At 45.2% G+C, this 22704-nt stretch overlaps 1 protein-coding gene across 1 annotated transcript in view; it reads left to right on the top strand.

The window, feature by feature from the left end:
* The window catches only part of CDH4 (cadherin 4), a 618635-nt gene extending 596374 nt beyond the window's left edge, over nt 1-22261 (top strand). Inside the window, exons 12-16 of the mRNA XM_014609533.3 lie at nt 1375-1608; nt 3303-3536; nt 10093-10232; nt 13352-13516; nt 16321-22261. Of these exons, the coding sequence (XP_014465019.1) occupies nt 1375-1608; nt 3303-3536; nt 10093-10232; nt 13352-13516; nt 16321-16527 (980 nt within the window). The 3' untranslated portion in view covers nt 16528-22261. The remainder of the gene's footprint in view (nt 1-1374; nt 1609-3302; nt 3537-10092; nt 10233-13351; nt 13517-16320) is intronic.
* Nucleotides 22262-22704: the final 443 nt, after the last annotated feature.

Raw genomic sequence — 22704 nt, 5'->3', positions numbered from 1 at the left:
CTGGCACAAAACTGCCTGCATTGGGGGAGGAAGGGTGAGAAACGCTGGACCATTTAAAAGCAAGCTACTGGTTTTCTTTGTAGAGGGGACATTACTGAAGCCTGCAGGCCTAGGAAAGCAGAAGAAAGTGGACTCGATGGAGGATTGCACAGGGCAATGACTGCTTTTTATCTAAAGGAATAAAATGGAAACCAAGGCTGTGTGTAGACGGCATGGGAGTTCATGTAGACCACCCGAAAATTTTAATGCGGCTTCCTTTTTCTTTTTGGTGCGGTGCATTTTTGTTTGCATGACACGGCCTGGTCCGAAGGAGTGTTAGCGATTGATCCTTACCAGGCAAATGGTCCGGTGAAGGTCGGTGGGACTGCTCACAGGAGTGGAAGAGGGAGATCTCTGCATCAGGGACACCAGCAGCCTCTCTGTTGCTGGAGCAGCGGTTAGACTTGAGAAGAGAGGATGGTACGTTTTCCTGGCATTGTCTATGGCTTACATGGTCCATGGAGAATCACAGCAGGTTTAAGTGATAGCCACTACCTTGGCTGGCACAGCAGGCCTTGAACAACGGGCCTTGAGGATTAAAGGTAGGCATTGCTGTCCGTTGAACTAGGCTTTGTGCCTGAGAGAGCAGAGCCGAGTCTTCTCATCTGGGGCTTGGACAGACAAGCGGACACGGACCGCATCCTGACCCGTCTGACTGACTGTCCGTCTTTTTTCTTCCTTTCTTCCTTTCCTTTGTGGGTCTAAGTTCCCAGCACCTGGGCAGCTGAACCAAGTGCCTGCGAATTTACATTGCAGTTGCGGCAAGTCCACCCAACACATTTGTTCTCTCTCTCCTCTCTGCCCCCCGCCTCACCCCACCTTCCCAAATAGAAATGAGCAAATCTTGGAACTAGTGACCCAGCACCTCCTCCTTATCATTTCAGGCTTTGAATCAAATGAGATCTGGGGATAATTTGCAAAACTAATGCCTCATCCACCAGCTTTTGCAGAACAAAAATACTCCAGAGTCAGGCAGAGGCATAACGGGCTGGTACGGTGCTAGGGCGATGGCAGCAGTGGGAGGTTCACTGCTGTCGGGGTGGGATGTCACCTCCGTTTTTTGCTGATGATGTGTGTTAAGTGGCCCCCAAGAACCAGTGATTTTCAGTGGCAAAAAAAAAAAGGGGGGGGTGGCATCTCCCCTGCATGGATTGAGACGTGAATGCAGCGTGGCCCAGGAGGTCTAGTTCTGCATTCCCAGGACCCATGCCGTAGCGCCGTTTCCGGGCTGGACGGCTCAGATGAGCTTCAGGGGCAGGCCGAGAGTGTTGTAGCACATGCCACCCCGTGCATTGTATTCATTTCTCCTCGTCTGAACCTGCCTCTCCCATTCAGGTATCCCCCCAGCGAGCGGCACTGGCACACTGCAGATCTACCTAATTGACATCAATGATAATGTCCCGGAGCTGCTGCCAAAGGAGGCGCAGATCTGCGAAAAGCCCAACCTGAATGTCATCAACATAACAGCCGCGGATGCTGACATCGATCCAAACGTGGGGCCCTTCGTCTTCGAGCTGCCAAGCGTGCCATCTGCAGTGAGGAAGAACTGGACCATCACCCGGCTAAATGGTAAATGGGGAGGTGATCCGACGGCTGTTCGGAGTGGGGTTTGCTAACGAGAGCCACGCGCAGATTCAAACTTCCCAACTTTCCCACTTCCTTAACTGATTTTTTTTTTTTTTTAAACACCTTATGGCCAACATTGCAGGCAAGAGATAGTTAATCAGGAGTGATTTGTATCAGACCTGCCGCAAAACTCCAAGAGCTTTGGCACTTGGCTTTTTTTAATGCAGTTCATAATTATGAACAGTTATCAGGAGTGAACGGAGAATAAATCATCCATAATGGCCAAGGGGGAAAATGCTATTATCAGTCTTCCTTATGTTCCAGTGTAATTGTCATGAACCACAATCAGGATCAATGTTCATTTCTCTGGCCATAATTGCATAAAGGCAGCCTTTTAATTTACCATGGAACCAGGAGGGCCAGGTAAGTGTGACGATTACCAGGACGTGAAGGATTGTTAGATGGTGGCGTGCAACCATGATTGGTCCTAATTGGACCCCTTATTGGTAGTTTCAGCATAAAAGCAAAGGAAAGAAAGCGTCTTAGAGACTGAACTACTGTCTCTCCTTAAAAGCTGATTCCTCGAGGTCAAGTTTGAAACGCTTTGCCAGGGGCAGCATGATATAACAGCTCGGCAGCTATTGTGGGGATGAAAAGAGTGATTCAGTCTCCTAAACTGCCAGTCCAGCAGCTCTCACAATAGGAAGGAAAGGCAAAAAAAAATAAAAATGGAATGGATGAATACGTCGGCTTAGGTCTGTCCGCAAGGATTGCTGTGGGAGGCTGGCTGAGCAGCGGGAGCAGAGTGGTGTGGGTCTAGCCCAGAACCGGGGAGGGACAGCGACAGCCTACCGGTGATTCGCTGGCCTGTTTCAACTCTATGCCTTAGCATTTCCTCACCATCAAATTTTATGTGCGAGCAACTGGCCGCTGATTTGCAAACGATGTTAAGCGTGGTTAGTGCTGGCTGTGAGCCAGCATGCTTTTGAAAGCCAGTTTGCACAACGTGATGCGGTCACCAAGCATAGTCGGTATGGACCGACCATTAACAGAGTGGAAGGGGAGACATTTGAAGGTCTGCTGGCACCGATTTGGGGTACGGTAAATTGTCGTGTTGCCAGTCTCCTACATGCGATTCCCTGGGCTAATCCGACGGCAACGCTTCCCGCACGCTGAACAGCTGGAACCGACCCGTGAGCAGTTACGAGAACGGCTACGTACAATGTTCCCGGTACTGCTTCATGCTCCAGTAGCAACAGGAGCAAGCAAAACTGTCACAAACATCACACCTGCTTCATTCAGGGTTACATTTATAGAGCGATTTTCACTCAGATGCTCCAGGAGCATGCAGAGCACAGCGATAGTGCGCCCAAGCTGCCACCCCCGTTTGCCTTCTGCGGCAGTTCAAAGTTAGGTCTGTCCACAGCCAGAGATTGCATTTTAAAGTACTCTGTTAACATATAAGGGAGCATAGAAAGGTCTTTTCTCAAGCTCTGACACATAGCAAGAGATTTCTTGATCAAAAAGAAGCAAGAACTCTTGGCAGAACTTGGAAAAGGAAAGAAACTGCACTGCAGGGACAGCACGCAGTCGCGTGGGCTTGATTGGAGGGTGGTCATTTGGCATCCGGTTGTACTGCCATTGCCTCTAGTACCTCACGCAGAGCTGCAGTCACCTGTCTGTCTCTGTCCCTCCAGGTGACTACGCCCAGCTCAGTTTGCGAATCATGTACCTGGAGGCCGGCGTGTACGACGTCCCAATCACCGTGACAGATTCGGGGAACCCTCCCTTGTACAAGACATCTATCATTAAAGTGAAAGTGTGTCCCTGTGATGAGAATGGAGACTGCACAACCATCGGGGCCGTTGCGGCAGCTGGACTGGGCACAGGTGCCATCATTGCCATCTTGATATGCATCATTATTTTGCTGAGTAAGTGTTGCAGCCTTGAGCACCCGGGTAGGAACTTCACGCCAGCGCAGAAGCGTTTTAGGTGGAAGCTTTGTTCTGATGTACCAAATTCTCTCTCTAGAGCATTTAATTAATGGCAGCACAGTCAATCAGCAGAGGGCAAGAAAGTGGGCCACAGAACAGGCACTGCAGTTTGAGTTGGCACCATCACCTTTAAAATGAGCCAGCTGTATCACCAAACACAGGGAGAAGTAGCAGGTTGTACAAGAGGCAGTACATTGAAGACATCCTTTAGTATTTTTATCATGGTTGTTGTTGTAGTTAAAGTGAGCTGGTACCACATTGGAGCAAAACGGAAAATGTATAAAGCCAGGCAGGCCTGTTCAAAACTTCTCCAAGTCCATCCAAGTTGCCTTTGTCCAACATCTGCTGTTCCTGGAAATACTGTTTGCAAAAGAGGCACTTCTAGCATAACGCGCGTGCTCTCCTGCCTCCTATAAAATCCCTGAAGCTTTCAAGATCCATCCAAGTTTCAGAGAAAGCCTGGACTGTAGAGTCCGGAGAGCTGGTGATGATTCACCCACATATTCAAGATACTATTGAATATACCCTGTATTCAAACACCATCACTACAGTGTAAACACGGTGTAAACCACTGAGCCAGAACATTTTGTATTTCTAGAAAACCTTTTTATTTCAGGGCCTCAAATCACTTTGCGAACATTAATTAAGCCTCACAGTGCCTTGGCTAAAGTGGGTGAGAAGTATAATTCTACTCATTTGATAGATGGGGAAAGGAAGGCACCGGAGGTTAACATGTCATCCAAGGACACACGTTAAGTCGGTGGTAGAATACACGATAGATCCCAGATCACGGATCTATCGATAGTATGTATAGGATGCCGGTTATAAGAGTTCCTGTTGGCTGGTCTCATTTGCACTGTTTTGGGTGTTGGATACTAGGAGGAAAGAATAATAGGTTGCTTCTAAAAATTCAAGCTAGAAGAAACCTAGGGAAGACAGTTTAAATATGCTTTACATATTTTAAAACAAGAGGAGCTCACATTTGCATACAGATAGATGCCTTCCCTTCCCTTCCCTGCACCTACAGAAGAACTGTCCCTGCTCACCCCCATCACGACCGCAGCCTGGAAAGTCTCTCGGTCGGCAAAAGAGGAGCCCTTGAAGAAGGAGCAAGCTGCAGAATAGCCCCGAGATGGCCTGGCATAGTTCTGTATGGGGAAGCTGCCTTCCTTCTGGCTCTGCCATCACTCCTGTGCTTTCATGAGCACAAACATTAAGTAAATTTATACACATTTTAAAATAAAAAAGATATCATTATAACTTCAAGCAGGAGTTGGCACAGTAGGGACAGATACAAAGAAGCATTGAAATGCACAGTGAGGTAAATATTCATCAGGAAATGCAGGATGAAACCATGGGGTTCCCATTAAAGTTAATAGGAGTTATGGTGCTAAATCGCATTTAATATTTACCCCCAATGTGTTTGAATGGAGAGCGGGTGGAGCAATTTATGCTATTAATGCCACCTAATAAATAAGCGACAGAAATACAATCTAGATGAAACTTCTGTAAAGTGGGTTACGTAACTGGTTGGATAATTAGGCTCAAAGAGTAGTCAATCAACCGCTCAAAGTCTGACTGGGAGGAAGCATCGAGTGGGGTATTGTCGTTGAACATCTTCCTTGAGGACTTGGAGGCTGGAATTGAATGTGTATTCAGCAGGTTTGCAGAGGACACCAAGCTGGGTGGGGTAGCAGACACTTTTGGATCATAGGATTAGGATTTTAAATGATCTTGATAAATTGGGAAGATGGCCTGAAATAAATCTGGTGAAAGTCAGATTTATATACACGGGTCACGGGAAGTGACTCCACCACTCTGTGCAGCGCCGATGAGGCCTCGCTTAGAATCCGGTGTCTGATTTTGGGCACGACATTTCAAGAAAAAGCTGTGGAAAAATTGGAAGGAGTCCAGAGGAGAGCAACTAAAATTAGTAGGAGTCTAGGAAACGTGATAGTCGAGGAAAGGTCAAAAGGATTGGTATTATGTAGTCTGGAGAAGAGAGGCCTGAGGCAGAATTTGATCAGAATCTGCAAATACAAAAAGCAGTGTTATAAAGATGGTGATCCATTGTTCTCTGTGTCCACGTGGCACAGGGCAAGAAATAATGGGTTTAAATTGCAACAAGGGAGCACTAGATTAGATATTAGAATAATTTTCTAATGATGAATTGGTTAAGCACTGGAATAAATTACCTGGAGAGGCTGGGGAGTCTCCAGCATTTGTCTGGGATGCGTCAGACAGGGGGTTGGACTAGGTGACCTTGGGAGGTCCCTTCCAACTCTGTTTTTCTCTGAGTCTAATAACAGCTCAATGACAGACCCAGCAGTTTGGATGCATCCCCTTCTGCCATTGCTGCTTCTGCCCCCAGCTGACCCAGGCACAGTGGGAGCCCTAGAGGCACTCCTTGCCTGCTCCAGCTGCAGGTAGCGGACCAGGTTCAGCAGGGTACAGCAGCGGTGGCACACAGATTCCTCCTTGCATCTTCTCCCCTCTGCCCGTTCCTTGCAGCTGTCCCCATGCTGGCTGGGAGCAGAGGCTGGAAGGAGGAACCTGCACTCTGCCACCAACACTATTCCCAACGGAGCCTGGCTCCCGCAGAGCTGCTCCATGCACCGTGGCTCTGGGGCTCCTCCTTGACCCCAGGTCAGCTGGGGACAGCGTTGGGGCAGGTCCTGCCCTTCATGCACCTGCTTCCCGCCTAGCTCCCTGATGTCCCCCACTGGCCTGGGAGCTCCAGCCATGCCTGGCTCCCATCCCCCTGTAGTTTGAGGGGTGGTGTCCTGCACCTCTTTTAGACAATTCTGCATCTACTGTGGTCCATGTAGCTGTGGCTTGGTCAGTCATAATTCCCATGAGGCTACTGTACTTCTGGACCATGGGCCATCACTAGCCATGCAGTCTAGGACCAATGAGGGGAGCATACAGTTGCATACAAAATGTATATAGGCAAGTGCTGAGATGCAGCCTGAAGACAGGATATTTGAACTGTGCGCGCTCAAATGCACACCTAAATGCAACAGGCCTATAGAAAAATAACTTCCAAGAAAGCATGGTATTATGGTCGCCAAGTGAAATTCAGTGCATATTTCTTGGCATCCACCTCTGAAAGTCTATTCCTCATTAGAAGATTATCTGATCCCTACTTCCAAATCTTTAAGATTTCTAGCCCAAAGATGCATTGCGAGCGCAGGTGATAGCATTGCAATATGCACATGCAGAAAGGGCGCTTACGTTTGCAAACACGGTACCATTTTGCACAGCAAGGAATATGCAGGCACATAAACCACGCGGTATGCAGGCATGCAGTTTGCAAGCGCGTTACGTGTGCACACGTCTGTTCTGTGATTTGACTTGAGCTCTGGCACGTGAAATGTTGGCTCCCAATGTTGGTTTCATAAAAGAGAATAAGGCTGTAATAAAACCCCGCACCGGAAGTACCCGAGGCAATAAAACACTAGACTTCTTTTCGCCGCTTCCCATATAAATCCAGCTCTAAAGTATGATTTAAACGCTTGAAAATTCTATTGACTGAAATTAACTTCTGCTGAAGGACGTTTGATTTAAGAGATTCCTTTTTCATTTTCAGATACATTATCCCATTTTAAATTATGGTTTTTATTACAAAAGCTTATTTTTACATTCATTGTAATTCTAATTGACTCTCCTCCCTTCAAGAGCTGCAAAGGGCTGTATCAGTCATGAAAAATGTAATTTGTGATGAGCAGAGATTTTCCGTTATTGTCCTACCATTTTCTCATATATAGATATGTCTATATATAGATAGATAGGTAGATAGATAGATAGATCTAGATATGCATGCTACGACCTCTGAACAATAGCCTGGAAAAGGGCACGTGCGACTTTTTGTTCTGCAGTTCTTTGCTGGAGTCAGAAAATCAAGCAATGGGACACACCAGCCATGGTTGTCAGGGCTAGAAAGTTTCTTTCTTGTTGCCTTGGCTCAGTGGGTTGTTGTTTTTTTCCCTTCATACCTGATGTACTAGCTGCAAGGATAACACTTGAGGGAAGAGCAATGCAATAAAAAATTGTGAAGGGTGAAGACAATAGATTTCAAGAAAAACTACATGCAGAGTGAAAATGGGTATAACAGCAGTAATACAGCTTCCTATTCTGCCGAGTGACTAAAAGGAATGAGAGAGAGTGCACTACATCTGCTATTGACACTTTGAAGGTCTTTTTTTTCAAGGTAGCTGTAAAGGCGTTAATGGCACAGTTTTTCCACAAGCGTGATGAAAAAGTAGCATAAAAAAAACACCCTGGTAACCATTATAATATTGTCTTTGTGTGCCAGGCAGGTAGCTTGTCGTGAGAGAGACAAGAAAGACAGACAAGAAGAGGACTTCAATAGACTGCTAAATAGCTGAGGTTTTATATCAGAGATAAGAGTTGCATTTTTTTATTTTTTATTTTTTTTACTTGAGAATAGATCTGGGATATGCATTAAAGAAATGCTGAACTATCTGAAAACAATTTTGTTAGCTAGCAGGCAGGGACAGCAGCCAATTGGCATACAATGGCAGTAATTAGCTGTCCGGTCCTCTTCTATTCACTTCAGTGAATTCTTGTTGGGTATAAATGCTGTAGTGCTCGGAATAAAAGAATAAGGACAAACCCAGATCCTCCTAGCTGCCTCACATGGGAAGATGGTGCCTGGCTTTGCCTTGATTGCAAGTCCCTTGGAGTCCACATTTCCAGAGTTGCTCTCCTTTTCTTTCTCGCGCTCAATGAAGCTACATTGAGGCTCAGGCAAAGAGGGGAAAAAAATCCCAGAAAAGATCCAAAATATCAAGGGCTTGTTCCCAGGGCTTAGCTGAGTATCTGGGACGGAGCTTGGACTCTTGCCTTCTCCCGGAGGAGGTGTCTTCACTTGGAGAAAAATCACGGTGTTAACGTGGGCTGGCAAACCTACAGCGCTTACACAAGGCGCGCTCCTAAGGAAGACAAGGTAGTTTGCAGTTTTAACGTGAGCTGGCAGGTTGAGGCAAAGACCACTGGGGAGATGAAGATTTAACCCGATCTGCTGATGATAAAAGCCCAGACTGCTTTGCCTTTGCTTGGATTTTTACCTTGCATTCATTTCCATATGTTTGCAAGTGTGAGTTAAGACCGTACTTTTTTCCTAGTGAATATAAAGGCCTGAAGGGAAACCCTTACTTTGCAACCTCTCTGCTTCCTTTAAGAAACCCATCGATGGTCTTGTTTTCCTGCTTATACTCGACACTGCTGCAATGTCTAGTGTTACTGGAGACCCACTGGTGTTCCCATAGCTGCTAACACATCTCCCTTGTCTAGCTGATTTGAAATGTGCTGCCTTTGGGAGCTGGCGTGTTGATGAACCAGGGAAAAAAACTGTGTAATGCTGTTTAAGTGGTGAAAGCTGGTGGTCAGCTGTACCTCACTGCACCATTTGAACAGGAGAGATTCACCAGGCCCTAGCAAATAAATTTGGATGCCCCAAGAGGTTAGTTCTGTGTTGCCACATTGCGCTGCCCTCACCCTGCAAAGGCCCGCGTCGTTCTCTGAAAGGATTTCAAAGATTCATAGCCCTGCTCTCTCCATGTGAGCGGCAGAAAGCGTATCCTAATGCTTGACTTAATATGATTTCAGAAATAAAGCAAGCCCCCTAAAGATCATGAATGAGCCTAAATTGGATTATGTGAACTAATGTTATCCAATCTCTTTCCATGTCTCTGAGCAAGCTGCAAATCATTAAAAAATGATTACAATGGCGATAGCCTACGAACTCAGATGGCGTTTTTGTCTCACCCATGGAAAACATCCGCTCGTGTCTTTGTTCTTTGTTCTTTGCCTTTGACTGTCTTATTTCTCCTTATCATCTTTGATCTAAAACCCAAGCGCCTACAAGAGTTGCAGGATGAAGATGCAGGGGGTTGGGGCATAAACACCTTCAGATAGCTGCTGTTTCTCACACTTTCTCTGTATTTCCCTTGGGATTGGGTGTTTTGCCCTGACAGCGGTAGGTCCAGTCTACATGCTTGGTCAATCATAAAGCAATCTGTGTAGACAGGAGGACCTGTTTGGATTATTGACACTCACTGAAGTATCCCTTTTCTTATTTTTAGTACTTAACGGTTCAGGACAATATGCGACCACTAATGGTACGTGGGTCGTCTTCCCCAATCACGGCACGTTCTGAAGTCCATGCTAAAAGTGAGAGTGTATGCAATATATGCCACCCGTGTTTAAGTGAGATATCTGCACTGAAACATGCACTGGGGTGTATTTACAGCAGCAGCAGCATCTAACATCGGTATAAATGTTGTTTTAATCAAATAGGACTAATATCACAGAGGTGATATTTACTTCTGCTGTTTGCCGTTGGGTAATTCAGGATGTAGCTCTTAGCTAGCAACCACATTTCTATAGAAGTGGGAGTGGCGGGGATGCCTTTGGCAGGGACAGCTTGGTTAAACCTCACTACGCCAGCTCATGGTGTTCATTGTTGCAGCCATGGTTTTGCTGTTTGTGGTGTGGATGAAGCGCAGGGAAAAGGAACGGCATACGAAGCAGCTGCTAATCGACCCCGAGGACGACGTCAGGGACAACATTCTGAAATACGACGAGGAAGGAGGCGGAGAGGAAGACCAGGTGAGGAGAGCTCGTCACCGAGACTTTGGTCACCCGGAGCCAGATTCTAGCGAAACTTAGGTGTCCACCATGCCCGAGTCCCTGAAAGCTGCAACTAAAAAAGATGGGGGAATCCTCCTCTTCCTCCCTGCTTTTTTGACTCAGTCTTAAGGGTCAGATGAAGGGGTATAACAGAAGCAGATGCATTATTGGACTGTAAGGTTTAAAGAGGGTGGAACAGAATCAGGATTGGGCACTCAAGTTCTTTTTGGCACCCAACAGGTGGTAGACTCTGGCCCTGCTGCAAGGCTCACCCTTCATTTCTCAGCACCTTGCAAGCCCCATGATCCCCATTCTGCACCTGAGCACTATAATATAATATAATATAATATAATATAATATAATATAATATAATATAATATAATATAATATAATATAATATTTGTGCAGTGGCCACCATGCTTTTCCAGGCTGGGGAATAGCCACTGGCCAGGCAGTAGCCATAACATTTATACTGCCTGAAGACAGAGATCACAGCTTCAATTGTGATTGTCACTGGCATTGCTTCAGCAATATTGCACGGGCATAAATGAGAACCAGCTTGGGTCCAGTCACTGCAGTGCCCTGTATCTAGCTAGGGAACATGGGTGGGACATTTCCTTTCATTTTGGCCAGTGCCGTGAGAGAGGTGTAGCATGTGCTGTTCCATTGGGGTAAGCCTGGCTGCTGGGTAAGATGATAAATCGCTCTATTGACACTCACGTTTAAACAATATTTCTGTTAGTTCAATAATTAAAAGTGTGTATTTTCCCTCCAGATGCCTGCATAAAATCAAATCACAGCTACAACCCTCCCCCAGTTCCTGTTGCTCCAGGCACTTGCCTTGGTTTGCTTGAGCCTAGAGCTTTTATTGGCTTTCCTTGTATTTACTTAATAGTCCCTAATGTGCCTTTCATTTCTCTTAATTTCTGGCCTTAATTTGTGAGAAATGTCTAGATATGTTTGGGGATTTTCTTTTCCGCTGTGAAGCTTATCATGGCAAAGCTTTGCTTCGTAATTGAGCCCTGAGCCAAAGTCTGCCTGAATCTGTTAGCTTTTCTATGGTGGCTTCTTATCACCGGCAAGGATTGGCAGGTCTCGGGAACTTCCAAAGCATGGGCTACTCCTCTGCTGATGGGGGGCATCCCAGACAAAAAAAAGATAAGCTTGTGTTGTCTTATTTAGGGTACACTTTCTTCTTACTGCCAGCCACAAGCAAAGGTCCCATGACATCCTTAAGAAGAATGTGGTTAACTCTTGTCCAGATTTGTGTGTGCGTGTGTTCCCCACCTCACCCCCATCCTTCTATTATTAGTCCCTCGCCCGGGCGCTCTGTATTTCCCTACCGGCTTTGTCATCTTTTTTTTTTGGATTTACAATCCTAAACATCTTCTAATAAAAGTAGATCTGTAGATGGGGAGAGAATACTGATACATCCTGGGCATGTCTACACCTGTGCATTTGCTGTGCAGTAACCAAAATTACCGCACAGTACAGGTGTGCGTCTACACGTGCACGCCCATACTGCACAGTAAATATGGTGACTTAGGCCAGCTTGAGCGTAAATTTGATACCTGTATCATGCAGGTATCATATTTATGCCCGATTAGTTACTGCACAGTAACACATGTAGTAACACTGTGTGTGTGGACTGACTTGAGACTAACTTTAGCCCCAAGTCAGTCCATACAGAGCATTAGTGCGCTTTAATGCCTGCACATGTAGACGCCAACCTATTCCCACTTCATGCGCAGTAAATTTAAGCTGGTGTAAATGCACGTGTAGACATGCCCACTATGTGTGGAAGTTTTCCCTCTGTGAGTATGTAGTGGGTTTTGTAGCATACAGGTGTAATGGAAAACAATAAACTGTATATGCACTTCCTCCTGCCTACCTCCGTTTATTTTAAAGGCCTGTAAAAATATATTTGTTTAAATTTTCCTTTATCTGACCCCTGAACAGTTGGATTTGCAAGTTAGGTACCTAATTTTAAAGTGGAGGAATACAGAGACAATCCCATTACGGGCTCTCTGAAGTATTTGAGTGCGGGGCCTTGCAGTCATATCCACCTAACATATCACCTCCAACATTTTGCTCTGCCTACCTGTATGGACCCATTTGGAATCTCATTAATGTTGACAGGAGAGAAACTTATTTTAGACAACATCCCCACTGCCTTGAGGATTTGAGATGAGAGTTTGCCCGGTGCTTTTGAAGCACTTTTCCCACACAGATTTCTTCAGAATTGGCTTCTTTTTCTCTGTGCCACCCTCCCCCGCTCCTGGCTTTCTCTTTATCACTGAGAATTTATTTATAAATGTTGCAGTTTTGTTCCTGGAGATTTAAGCATCCTGAACCCATGTGCATTCTGCCTAGTCAGAATAGGTTTTCCAGTGGAACAAAACAATAAACATTAAAACCAGCTGAAAAATCGGGTTTCAAGCAACTGCAAAAAAAAATTAGCTTAAATATTTTGGGAAGGATTCTTTAAAAATAGCAGCAAAGGAAGTGCAGCAAAACACCGTTACCGACATAAGTACATTTTTATCAACATTTTACCTAATAGTTGTTCCACAGTAACATCCTTCTCTGGTTCCTGCAGTCATAGATCTGTAGCAAAAGAAAGTATTTACTGCAGAAGATCAATATCTATAAATGCAATTCAAATTTTGTATTGTATTTCTACTTAGCGTAACATTATTGTAACACAACAGCTACCGCCCCTGTTTTCCGTACAATAAATTATATAGTGAATCAAATTATTGCACATACACGCCCAACATAGCCAATTTGTTATCGCAGAGCTATAGGGTGTGACGTTACATATGCACAGTGCACGAGAAGTATTCGTTGAACTTGGGTTTTGAATTTGTTTTAGCCAGGGTCGATTTTGCGGCACTTCTTTGGGATCGATTCCATGAATCGTTTATAGTGTTGATAGTTTGAGATGCCCCATATACAGCAGTGACATGTTTCTTTTGCTTTCCAGGGAAAAGGGATCAGACCCATCAACTTATTTATATGGAAGTGAAGGGTAGAGCCTGTTGAAGATCTCATTGAAAAGCTCTTGGTCTCACTCTGTGCCTTTCCATTTGTTACAGGATTATGATTTAAGCCAACTTCAGCAGCCAGAGACCATGGATCACGTCTTGAACAAAGCAGCTGGAGTCAGACGGGTAGATGAGAGACCCGTCGGTGCTGAACCCCAGTATCCTATAAGACCAGTAATCCCCCATCCTGGGGATATTGGTGACTTTATTAATGAGGTATGCTCTTGTCTGCTTTGTCACTTCTCGAGGCTCCTGCAGTCGCTGGTTCAATATGTTTGCAAAATACTTGGACTAAAATTTACCTAAAGAGTCTCTAGACCTTGCTAAGAGCCAGAACCTTGCTCCTGTTGCTCAGGCCAGAAGTCCGATGAAAGTCAGTGGAACTGCACACGTGGGTAATAAAAGGAGTGTTTGGCCCTGTAAGGTGATTAAAACCCAAATGAGCCAAGTGCAGTAATAGAGCACATGATTTCTCACTCCAGCCACAATACCTTTTGTCTTCAAAACCTGTGAGCCTGACGCTGCTCCATTTCAGGAGTTTTGCAGTTGCTTTCAATGAAGCTGGGAATGAGGGCAGGTTTGTTACAGATGGGCAGGCCGGGGCTGAAAAGCAATCAGGATCTCTTGACTTCTAAGCCCATTAACATCTTCCTACACTGTGCCTTCCTGTCCCGCAACCTGTGCTCGGAGCCAAAGCTCCAGAGAGAGTGTCACAGGGACGCTTCTCACCACCGAGCCATTTTTCTCACCCCACGTGACATCCCTGTGACTCGACAGCACCCTTGGCTCTTGTTTAATTTTTTAGCCACCTATCCTTTAAAAAAAAAAAAAAATCTCATTTTATCTTTTAAATGAATGATTATGTGTTTGCAAGCTAATCGATGCATCATTTCCTCTAAGACAAAGCAGGATCCATTTCATAAGTCAGAAATATAAATATGGCAGCAATTTCATTCTATTATTATCTCAATTTCCTGCTGTGTTTTTTCTTTTTCTAGTCATTACAATTCCTTTTCCCCTTCTCCTCCCCCAGCATCTCCCCTCTGTGCATACGCACGCATGCACGCACACACATTTCCACTGTGATTCAGGCCAGTAAAACTTATTACAGCTTCCCATACCTTGACTTCAGGTTCTCAAAATGATAAGTAGAGAGTTTTTTCTTCAGTTCAGGCACATTGCTTTCGGTGTTGCTCCTTATGCTGAACTGGAACTAAAAGACGCTCTGTAACCCTAACAACAGGTCCAGCTTGTCCCACCTACAACCATACATAGGGCCTGGCAAGGCAAACCAGACCGCTTCCAAGATGTGCAGGTGCCTATTTCTAAGTGAAGTAAGACATGGTTAATATGCTAGTCCTCTACATTGACACTGAACTTCCTTTGTAAGTGTTGCAACCATGTTGCTGGAGATTTTCATTTTTACATTGAACATATTGGAAATACAAGGTGAAATCCCAAATGTAAAATCAAATGGGCCATGGTCAACTAGGAGAAGAGGTTTCTTGGCTTCAGAGCAGATGTCCTGAAATAAATGGAAGCAAATCACCCATGTTTCTTTTCACTGCTGCTACTGCCAGGAGTTCCTCTCTACAGCTCAGCACACTTCATGGGTGCAGGACACCTCCCTGAAGAGAGATACCCACACATCAAGTAGCTCAGCATTCTGGTAGATCTCAGGGTTGTTTGAAAGGGGAAATGTAAAGTCATGTTATCGTTCACGTATCTTACCCCTGGTTTTACAGAGCAACATCCTACAGCCGTTTACCTGGATTTCCACCCAGCTAAGTTTTCTCTACTCATTAAACTTTTGACTATGAAGCTTTTCTAGGAATTAAATATTATTGCTTGGTGACACAATGGCCAGGTGTTGACCACTTGATGAGTCACATGAGCCCTGTATAGTTCTTCTGAATATGTCGGGTTCAGGCAAATTTCACCAAATCTAGGGCAGGACTCCTAGCGGAGCACCTAAGCATCCATGGTTAGTGGCTTCAGGACAGGTGGATATCCTCAGGGTTGGCCTGTCTGCACATCCAGAGTCCACGGGCTCATGTACACGCCACAATTTTTACCCCTTCATGTACTGGAACTGCATATCTGTTTGCACAGGCAGGATTTCCCGACACTTTAACGGTCTTCCTTGTGCATTAAACTAAAACTCTTTGGGTGTAATTTAGTTTGGCTCACTGGGAATTAAAGCGTTGTGTCCATGGATTCATTGCGTGCAAACACAAAGGCACGCAAAAATGTGTAATGAGCCTCTTTGTCCACCAAATGGTGCAGTGACATTTTTGTAGTTCACCCTTTCGAATTGCTTTCACTTTTGAATTGCTTCCGCTTTTTTTTTTCTTGTGTGGTTTGCCAGCTCCCTGCTTCCACAGCTGCGTGGCAGGGCATGAGCATGGGTACGAGGGGGGAGCCCTGGGCCGGGGGTGGGCAGTGCTGAACCGTCCCACTCCCCTGCAGTGCTGGCCAGGGACCCAGTTTAATTCGTTTGAAAACCTAGTGCATGTAAACACAGATGCAACGCTCCAGAATAAACAAGTTTAAATATTATAAGCCTGTTTCATTGAATGAGGATTAAAACCCGTGGTGTATACAGACACCCACCCCATGGCTTTGGAGCAGACCCACCAGGCAGACTGCCCTGAAGCAGGGTATGCCAAACACTGGAGAGCAGGGGGAAAGGCAGGAGAAGGAGTGAAGTCTTACCTGCTGCTGCTCTCCACAGACTGAAGGCGGCTGCTGCTGCTGCCATGGGCTATAGCAGTGTTGGCTCAGGCAGCAGCAGCAGCCTCATGGCTCGGCTCCTATAGCTGGGCAGGACTACACAGGGCTATACGTGACATAGCAAAGATTCACAAAGCCAGGAGGCTGAGTGGTGCCCTGCTCACCCTCCCCTAGTTACGATACGGCCTAACGTACGAACATTAATAGGTCAGCGCATTCTAGCGATGTGCAGCTTTTGCAAGTGAATGTGTGACGAGGCACTAACGCCCTGTCTTTGCAACCCCCAGGGCCTGAGAGCAGCTGATAACGACCCCACCGCCCCACCCTACGATTCTCTCCTGGTCTTTGACTATGAGGGCAGTGGTTCTACCGCGGGCTCTGTCAGCTCCCTCAACTCCTCCAGTTCCGGTGATCAGGATTATGACTACCTTAACGACTGGGGGCCCAGGTTCAAGAAACTGGCAGACATGTACGGGGGAGGAGAGGAAGATTAAACTGACCTCATATTGTTGTTAAAAAAAAAAGAAGAAGAAAAAAAAATTTAAAAAAAAGATGACGATGGTAAAAATAGAGAAGACAAAGAAGCAAGAAGTGTACAGAAGTGGCAGCTTTTTTAATTAATATCCCCTGCTGACTGTATTATTTTTAGTGGTGATTTAGGAGGTTTCTTTTTTCTTTCTTTCTTTTTTTTTTAATTTTTTTGGGGGGTTTTGACATTTTGCTGTCTAGCATGAACACTGGTCTCTGCTGCATTTTTTTTTTTTTAAACGTCAGCTGGGATATCGCTCGTTTATCCGCTTTATGACTAAAGAGAGTGAAAGGCACTCTGTCTTAACTTGAATTTCTTAGAACAGAAGCACTGTTTTTAAAATATATATATATATATTTGAAAGTGCCTTTTGGTACATGTATCAGATTCCCTTCAATCTCAGGAGTGATCAGAACAAGCATACAAAAAAAGAAATGTTTCAACCATCTTGGGCAACACTCTCTATGACCCTAAGCCAGTTTTAGCTGGGAAGGAGTTAACAAAACAGAACTGTGGAGATTGTTTCTTTTTTGCCTTTTTTTTTTTAAAGTGGGTGACTCATTTTGGGGGAGGGGGAAAACAAGATGTTTTGAGTCAAAAATCTTAACAGCCATCTTTAAGCCTCAGCAGGTGGTGAATTAGTCATCATGTTGTATATAATTCAGTGTTATCAGATGCAAAATATTGACTGGGGTTCCTTCTGTAACCTGGTCGCACTTGATGTAGCTGCATAGAACTATAGCATTGATAAGCCTTTGGTTATTGCAACAGAGATCTCCAACAGACCTTGCATAAACCCTACAGTTAATCGTGAAATGACCAAAGGCCCATTTGTTTGTTTTTTGCTATCGGCGTGTTTTTGGCTCCCACACCTTATTGAGTAATGTAAATAATGGCTGGGTTACATGGTGCTGTCATGCATCCCGAATGGTGCTTGTTAGTATGAAAACCAATGCTGTTTCCTTAACGTAACGTAAGGACATAGCATAACTCAGGGGTGGGCAAAATGCGGCCCGCGGGCCGGATGCGGCCCGCCAAGCCATTCTGTCCGGCCCGCGGGGCTCCTAAAAAATTTAGAAAATTAATATTTATCTGCTCCTGGCTGCCTATCATGCAGCCCTCAATGGTTTGCCAAAACTCAATAAGCGGCCCTCCGCCCAAAATAATTGCCCACCCCTGGCATAACTGCTTACTTCAAGACTAGGGCTGTATTAATAACACGGACAGTTTTATTAGTACCTTTGCCATACGTTAGAATAAAGTTAGTCTAGTCCAGTACTAATGCCTTGGAGCATCAGTAGCCAAAGCTCAACAGCATCATGGAACCCACCAGATGTGTGTCCTTTATATTTGATGGATAGGCACTTCTGTCTATATTAAACATCTTTTGGAAAAGAAAAGCAAGAAGGGCCTAATAAGTATTTTGTGGTTAATATGCTCAAACGGCGCCAATTAGGTAAGAGGTTTTGCAGCATCCAGGCATAAGTCAACATCAGTATTATAAATGGTAGCATACTACCTAGTTTCTATGTAGGGTCAATTTAACCAATAACAAATAGTTATTAGCATTTCTTTTAATTACATTTTTCCTTTATTGATTTGGACTAGTGGGTTTATGTCTAATGTTTGTAAAACAATTTAGACTGCATGGATGTGTAATATAAACCACATTTAATGGATTACGAGCCACTTAATTCATGTGCTATGAAATCTTGGATTACCTATGTTTTATATTCTGCAGACAATTTTGCAGTGGGTTCGCTAAAAAAAAAAAAATTGTAAAAGTGCTTAGATATATTTTCCTTTAAATCCAAGAATGTGCACAACATCAGAAGGTGATTATCCGGGGGGATAATCGTGCTTTTTTGATATGTAGGTTGATTCTCAAGTTGAATGCAAAGAGTTAAAAAGGGGGGGAGAGAGGACAGGGGAGAGAGTGTGAGAGAGCGCATGTGTGTGACAGTGAATGGCCATTGCTCAAGAGGGAACTTGAGGCTGCAGGACCATGTCTATAGATTTTTAAAATGCTCCTAGTGCATTTTATATTTCACTGTATCATATTTTCTATAAAATGCAATTTGTGTAAATTAACGAGCATTTGAAATGTGTCTTGTATGAAATGGAATGTGGTAAAGTCTGCTTGAGGGGACTCAGTCTATATGTGTTATATTCTTAATTAATACGTATGTGGGGGGGTTTTTTTCTTGGTCGGTTGGTTCAGTTGGTTGATCCTTTCGCTATTCAGGAAAAAACAAAACAAAACAAATGAAAATGTATATACAAGTTACCTTGAGGAAAGGAATCGGTGATGGCTAAGACCTCAGGAAACAGTGATGGCAGCAACAACACATCGCTGCTGTTCAAAGGGTACTGGCTGTCAGCAGAAGCTACATCCCGGATGAAATGCAGTGCATGACAAATTACAGTATCTGATGCCTTTCAAAAATATTTACTCCAAAGTTGGGAACTCAACCTTCATCGTGTTGGCACTTGCACAGTCTGAAAACCTTAGTTCACTTCCACTGCAGACCTCCCTCCACCCCAGCACCCTAGTCCAGCCTCCGATGCTTCACGTGGTCTGTGTCTGCTCTTGTACGCGGGGACGTAACTGCACCCCATACAGCCGATCCTTTTTTGAATTGCAGTCTCCTTGTGCAGGTGGGTTGGGTCTGTGTGTAGCCTGTGTTCCTTATCTGTGTACTAGCCTGATCTTTTTCTTTCATTTCTGAAAAGCCTCAGGCTTAAATATATTATAAACAGGGTGATGCACCTCCATGGAAACTGCCCTTCACAACGAAAATAGTCAATAATAAAAATGGACTTAGTGTTTCTCATTGCTTAGTACATGCCAGTGTTTTGTGTCCATTACTGTAGCCTCCTCGGCGTCACAGGAGGAAGAAACAAAAGGGGAGAACGGCGTTATCCAGTGTGAGAGCCACGAGATGCAAACAGTGCCTGGTTCTCTCTGTCTAGTGCGCTTCTTTGCCTCTCTGCAGATAACCAGGCCCTGGGAAGCTGTACGTGGATTAAGTGAATAGCCACGCAGAGGGTCTCTGCTTCTAAGTCGTGCTAGGCAAACCAGTTGGCACCAGATGGTCAATGAGAGTTGTCCAAACATCAGCTCCAGGAAGTGTAGTGCTCATTTCCTTTCCGTGCCCTTAGCTGTGGTGATGGTTTCCCAAAATCAAATTGGACAGGTGAAAATGCCATGCTCTGATCACAAGACGCTCTTCTAGAACGTATGCCGTACCAGTTCATCTGATGTCACCAGGGCTGGACATACAGAAGAGAGCAACACAATGTTTTCTCGTGGATGAAGAATGAGATGCGGCCGGGGTGAAGCTTGTCTCAATATTTAGATTTCCAAGCCCGAGACTTGGCACAAACATGGCATTGATTTAAACTAAAATAAAACGGCCTGTTTCTACTGCAAATTTTTCAGACGTTCTGCAACCAAGAAAGCGCAGCCCTGTGAGCGTGCATGAGCGCTCAAGAAGGAAGGCAGCGAGGCTGCTATCTTCTGATCCAATTCTGCTCCCCCTTTCTCCTCCACACCCCCTACACGCACGCTCCATGCAGTCTCTGGGTCATGTGGGTAGACACGTGGATAGGATTTGGCACACTGTTCAAGAGGAAGGAGAAGGTAAGCAAGCCGCGTTACTGGTGAAAACAAATTAGCTTGCTTGCAGATTTGTTCGCTTCCATGAACGTCACTTGTGCTTTGCAACCTAAAGCACGTTGCTTTATTTTTAAGATGATGGTGTCCTTCTAAAGCAGTGGTTCCCAACCTTTTTTTTGCCATGACCCGCTGCTGGGAGCGGAGCGTGGTGGTGGTAGTGGCAGCCCTGGGGCAAGGTTGGGGGAGCTCCTGGCACGCGGTGCGGTGCGGCGCCACCGGCATTGCCCCCGCGACTCTCGTTTGGGTCACGACCTAAGGTTGGGAACCACTGGTCTAAAGAGATGTTGGCTTCAAACCATTTTTCTGACCCCTCAATAAAGATACTTAAGGAAGGGACTGAGGGAGAGGGGGGGTCATTTGTTTGTTTGATTTGGGGTTTTAGTTTTTTAGGGGGGGCTGGCAGTAGTACACACATAACGAGCTCACTAGTAAAAGAAGTGGAGTCCAGGCAGGAGATCTTCCACTTCCCATGGGAAGATGACTAAAAGTGCGCTGGCTTTAGGAAGAACGGACTTACCCTTCCCTGTACCATTGTGCCGTACTTCCCATTTCCCCATCTCTACCTATTACCACATTAATCGACACTACTGCGCCTCTCACCTTTACCTAGGGCCAGGAGATGGGGAGCTGTCTGACCAGTAAGGAGCATGTTTGAATGTAGAGCTGAAGGCAGCCTCCCTTCTCTGAAAGACCAAGGTTGCAGGTAGGCTCTGAGCATGGGATCAGACACATCGGAGGTCACTCTGTCGGGACGGCCTTGAGGCCCGAACCCACCAGGCCAGGGACGTAGTGTCAGGAAACAACAGGTTTATTATGCAGCATGGAAAAGTGACACCGGCAACGAAACACGTACAGCAAAGAGGAGCCCTCCGCAGAAGACTGTTAACAGTAAATGGGCAACACTGTGCTACTCGCTGTCCTTACGTCCTCCTCTCATAGGTCTGTTTCTTTCTTTTTTTTCTGGGTTTCTTTTCTTTTTTTTTTTTTTTAGCCCACAAGATCTGTTTTAGGGCTGCAAGCGAAATCCATGCTCATGCCATTGACCAGTACAAAGCCGCCGCACCGCTCAAATCCTCCTTACGTGGGATTTCGGTTGTGCTCGACCCTGACCTTTCCCGTAAGGGTTAGGTAAGAACGATGTGATCTGCGGGTCTTGCTCTAGCTGCTCACACAGGGGTAAACGTCATCTGTTCAGGATTGCTGTGGTCCATGCAGGGTCTGTGTAACGCGGGATACGGGGAGTGCATCCTTGATTGGTCTCAAGTATAACGAAGGTCACCTACCTGGAAACGGTGGGAGCTTTATTTGTAACGTCTTCTGGAACCGCTTCAGTGCAAATTTAAACATTGTGGGAGGGGGGCGGTAGCACTGCCATATGTTTAAGGCCTAGACCATGTAGCTTTCTCCCAAAGTCATCTCAGTTTTACAGGGAAAACAAAGAGTTATCTCAAGTACACCCAAAACCACCTAGAATTCCTCACCACAATGTGTACATAATGTAGTTATTGCTCGAAGCTACAAATCAAGTAAGGCGGGGGGGAGAAAAAAGCACCCACACATACATATGTGTAATTGGAGCGCTGTTTTTTTATTATTATTATTATTATTATTTTGCATGTTTCCTTTTACAGTGGACAAACTGTGTAGCAGCCCGCATGACTGTGGTTGTTTTCAAGGAAGACTTCTGGTGTTCTGATGTGTTCATGCTGAAACGCAAAACCAACTGCGTCAGTTAAACAAATTTAAAAAACGGGGAAAAAAAACAAACAAAAAAACCCTTTTTTTGTAACCGTCAACAGCACAAATATTTTGTATTGTTGTTTGTACCATTTTTGTACCAAAAACAAAAGAGGAAAAAAAAAAAAAAAGGGAAGCGAGTAAATGTTTTCAATGTGTTTTTAGTGCCACCGCAATCTTGGTTCAAAACTGAGTAACAGCTTTGCTGATTTATTGTGTATCAAAGCTGAACTGGCGTATTGGCGCCTTGTTCCAGTGTAATAAATAAAGTCCCCCTTTTAAATGGTCTCACTTGGTGTTTTTTCCCCTTTGCATGTACCTTGGTTCATTTGGCAACAAATGCAGAAGTTCCCCGAGTTCAAAGGTTCTTTGGAAGCAAGAAGATAAGTGCACGCAATCAATACCCTGACTGCGGGCATGTCTCCGGGTGCTTCGGCCGTGGCGCCGAGCCAGCAGTCGAAGCAACGTCAACAATTTTTCGCAAAGTCCTTGTCAGGAATTTCCTCCTCGTTTTAGTGTTGGGCCTTTGCTGCCTATTGAAGTGACTGGGTAAATTGGGCGTGGGGCGTCGTAGTCCGGGTAGATTCCTGCTTGCTGTTCAACAAGAGAGCTCCGGCTGTAATCTTCAGTCCTGCCTGTGCACTCCCTGGGCTTCCCATTGAGCATCTTTGCCAACTCAGGCGATGTTGCTTGCAGTGTTCATAAGTTCACACCAGACACATGAGC

This window comes from Alligator mississippiensis, chromosome 9, assembly GCF_030867095.1.
Source record: "Alligator mississippiensis isolate rAllMis1 chromosome 9, rAllMis1, whole genome shotgun sequence".
Taxonomy (NCBI): Eukaryota; Metazoa; Chordata; order Crocodylia; family Alligatoridae; genus Alligator; species Alligator mississippiensis.
This window is presented reverse-complemented; position numbering and strand designations above follow the sequence as displayed.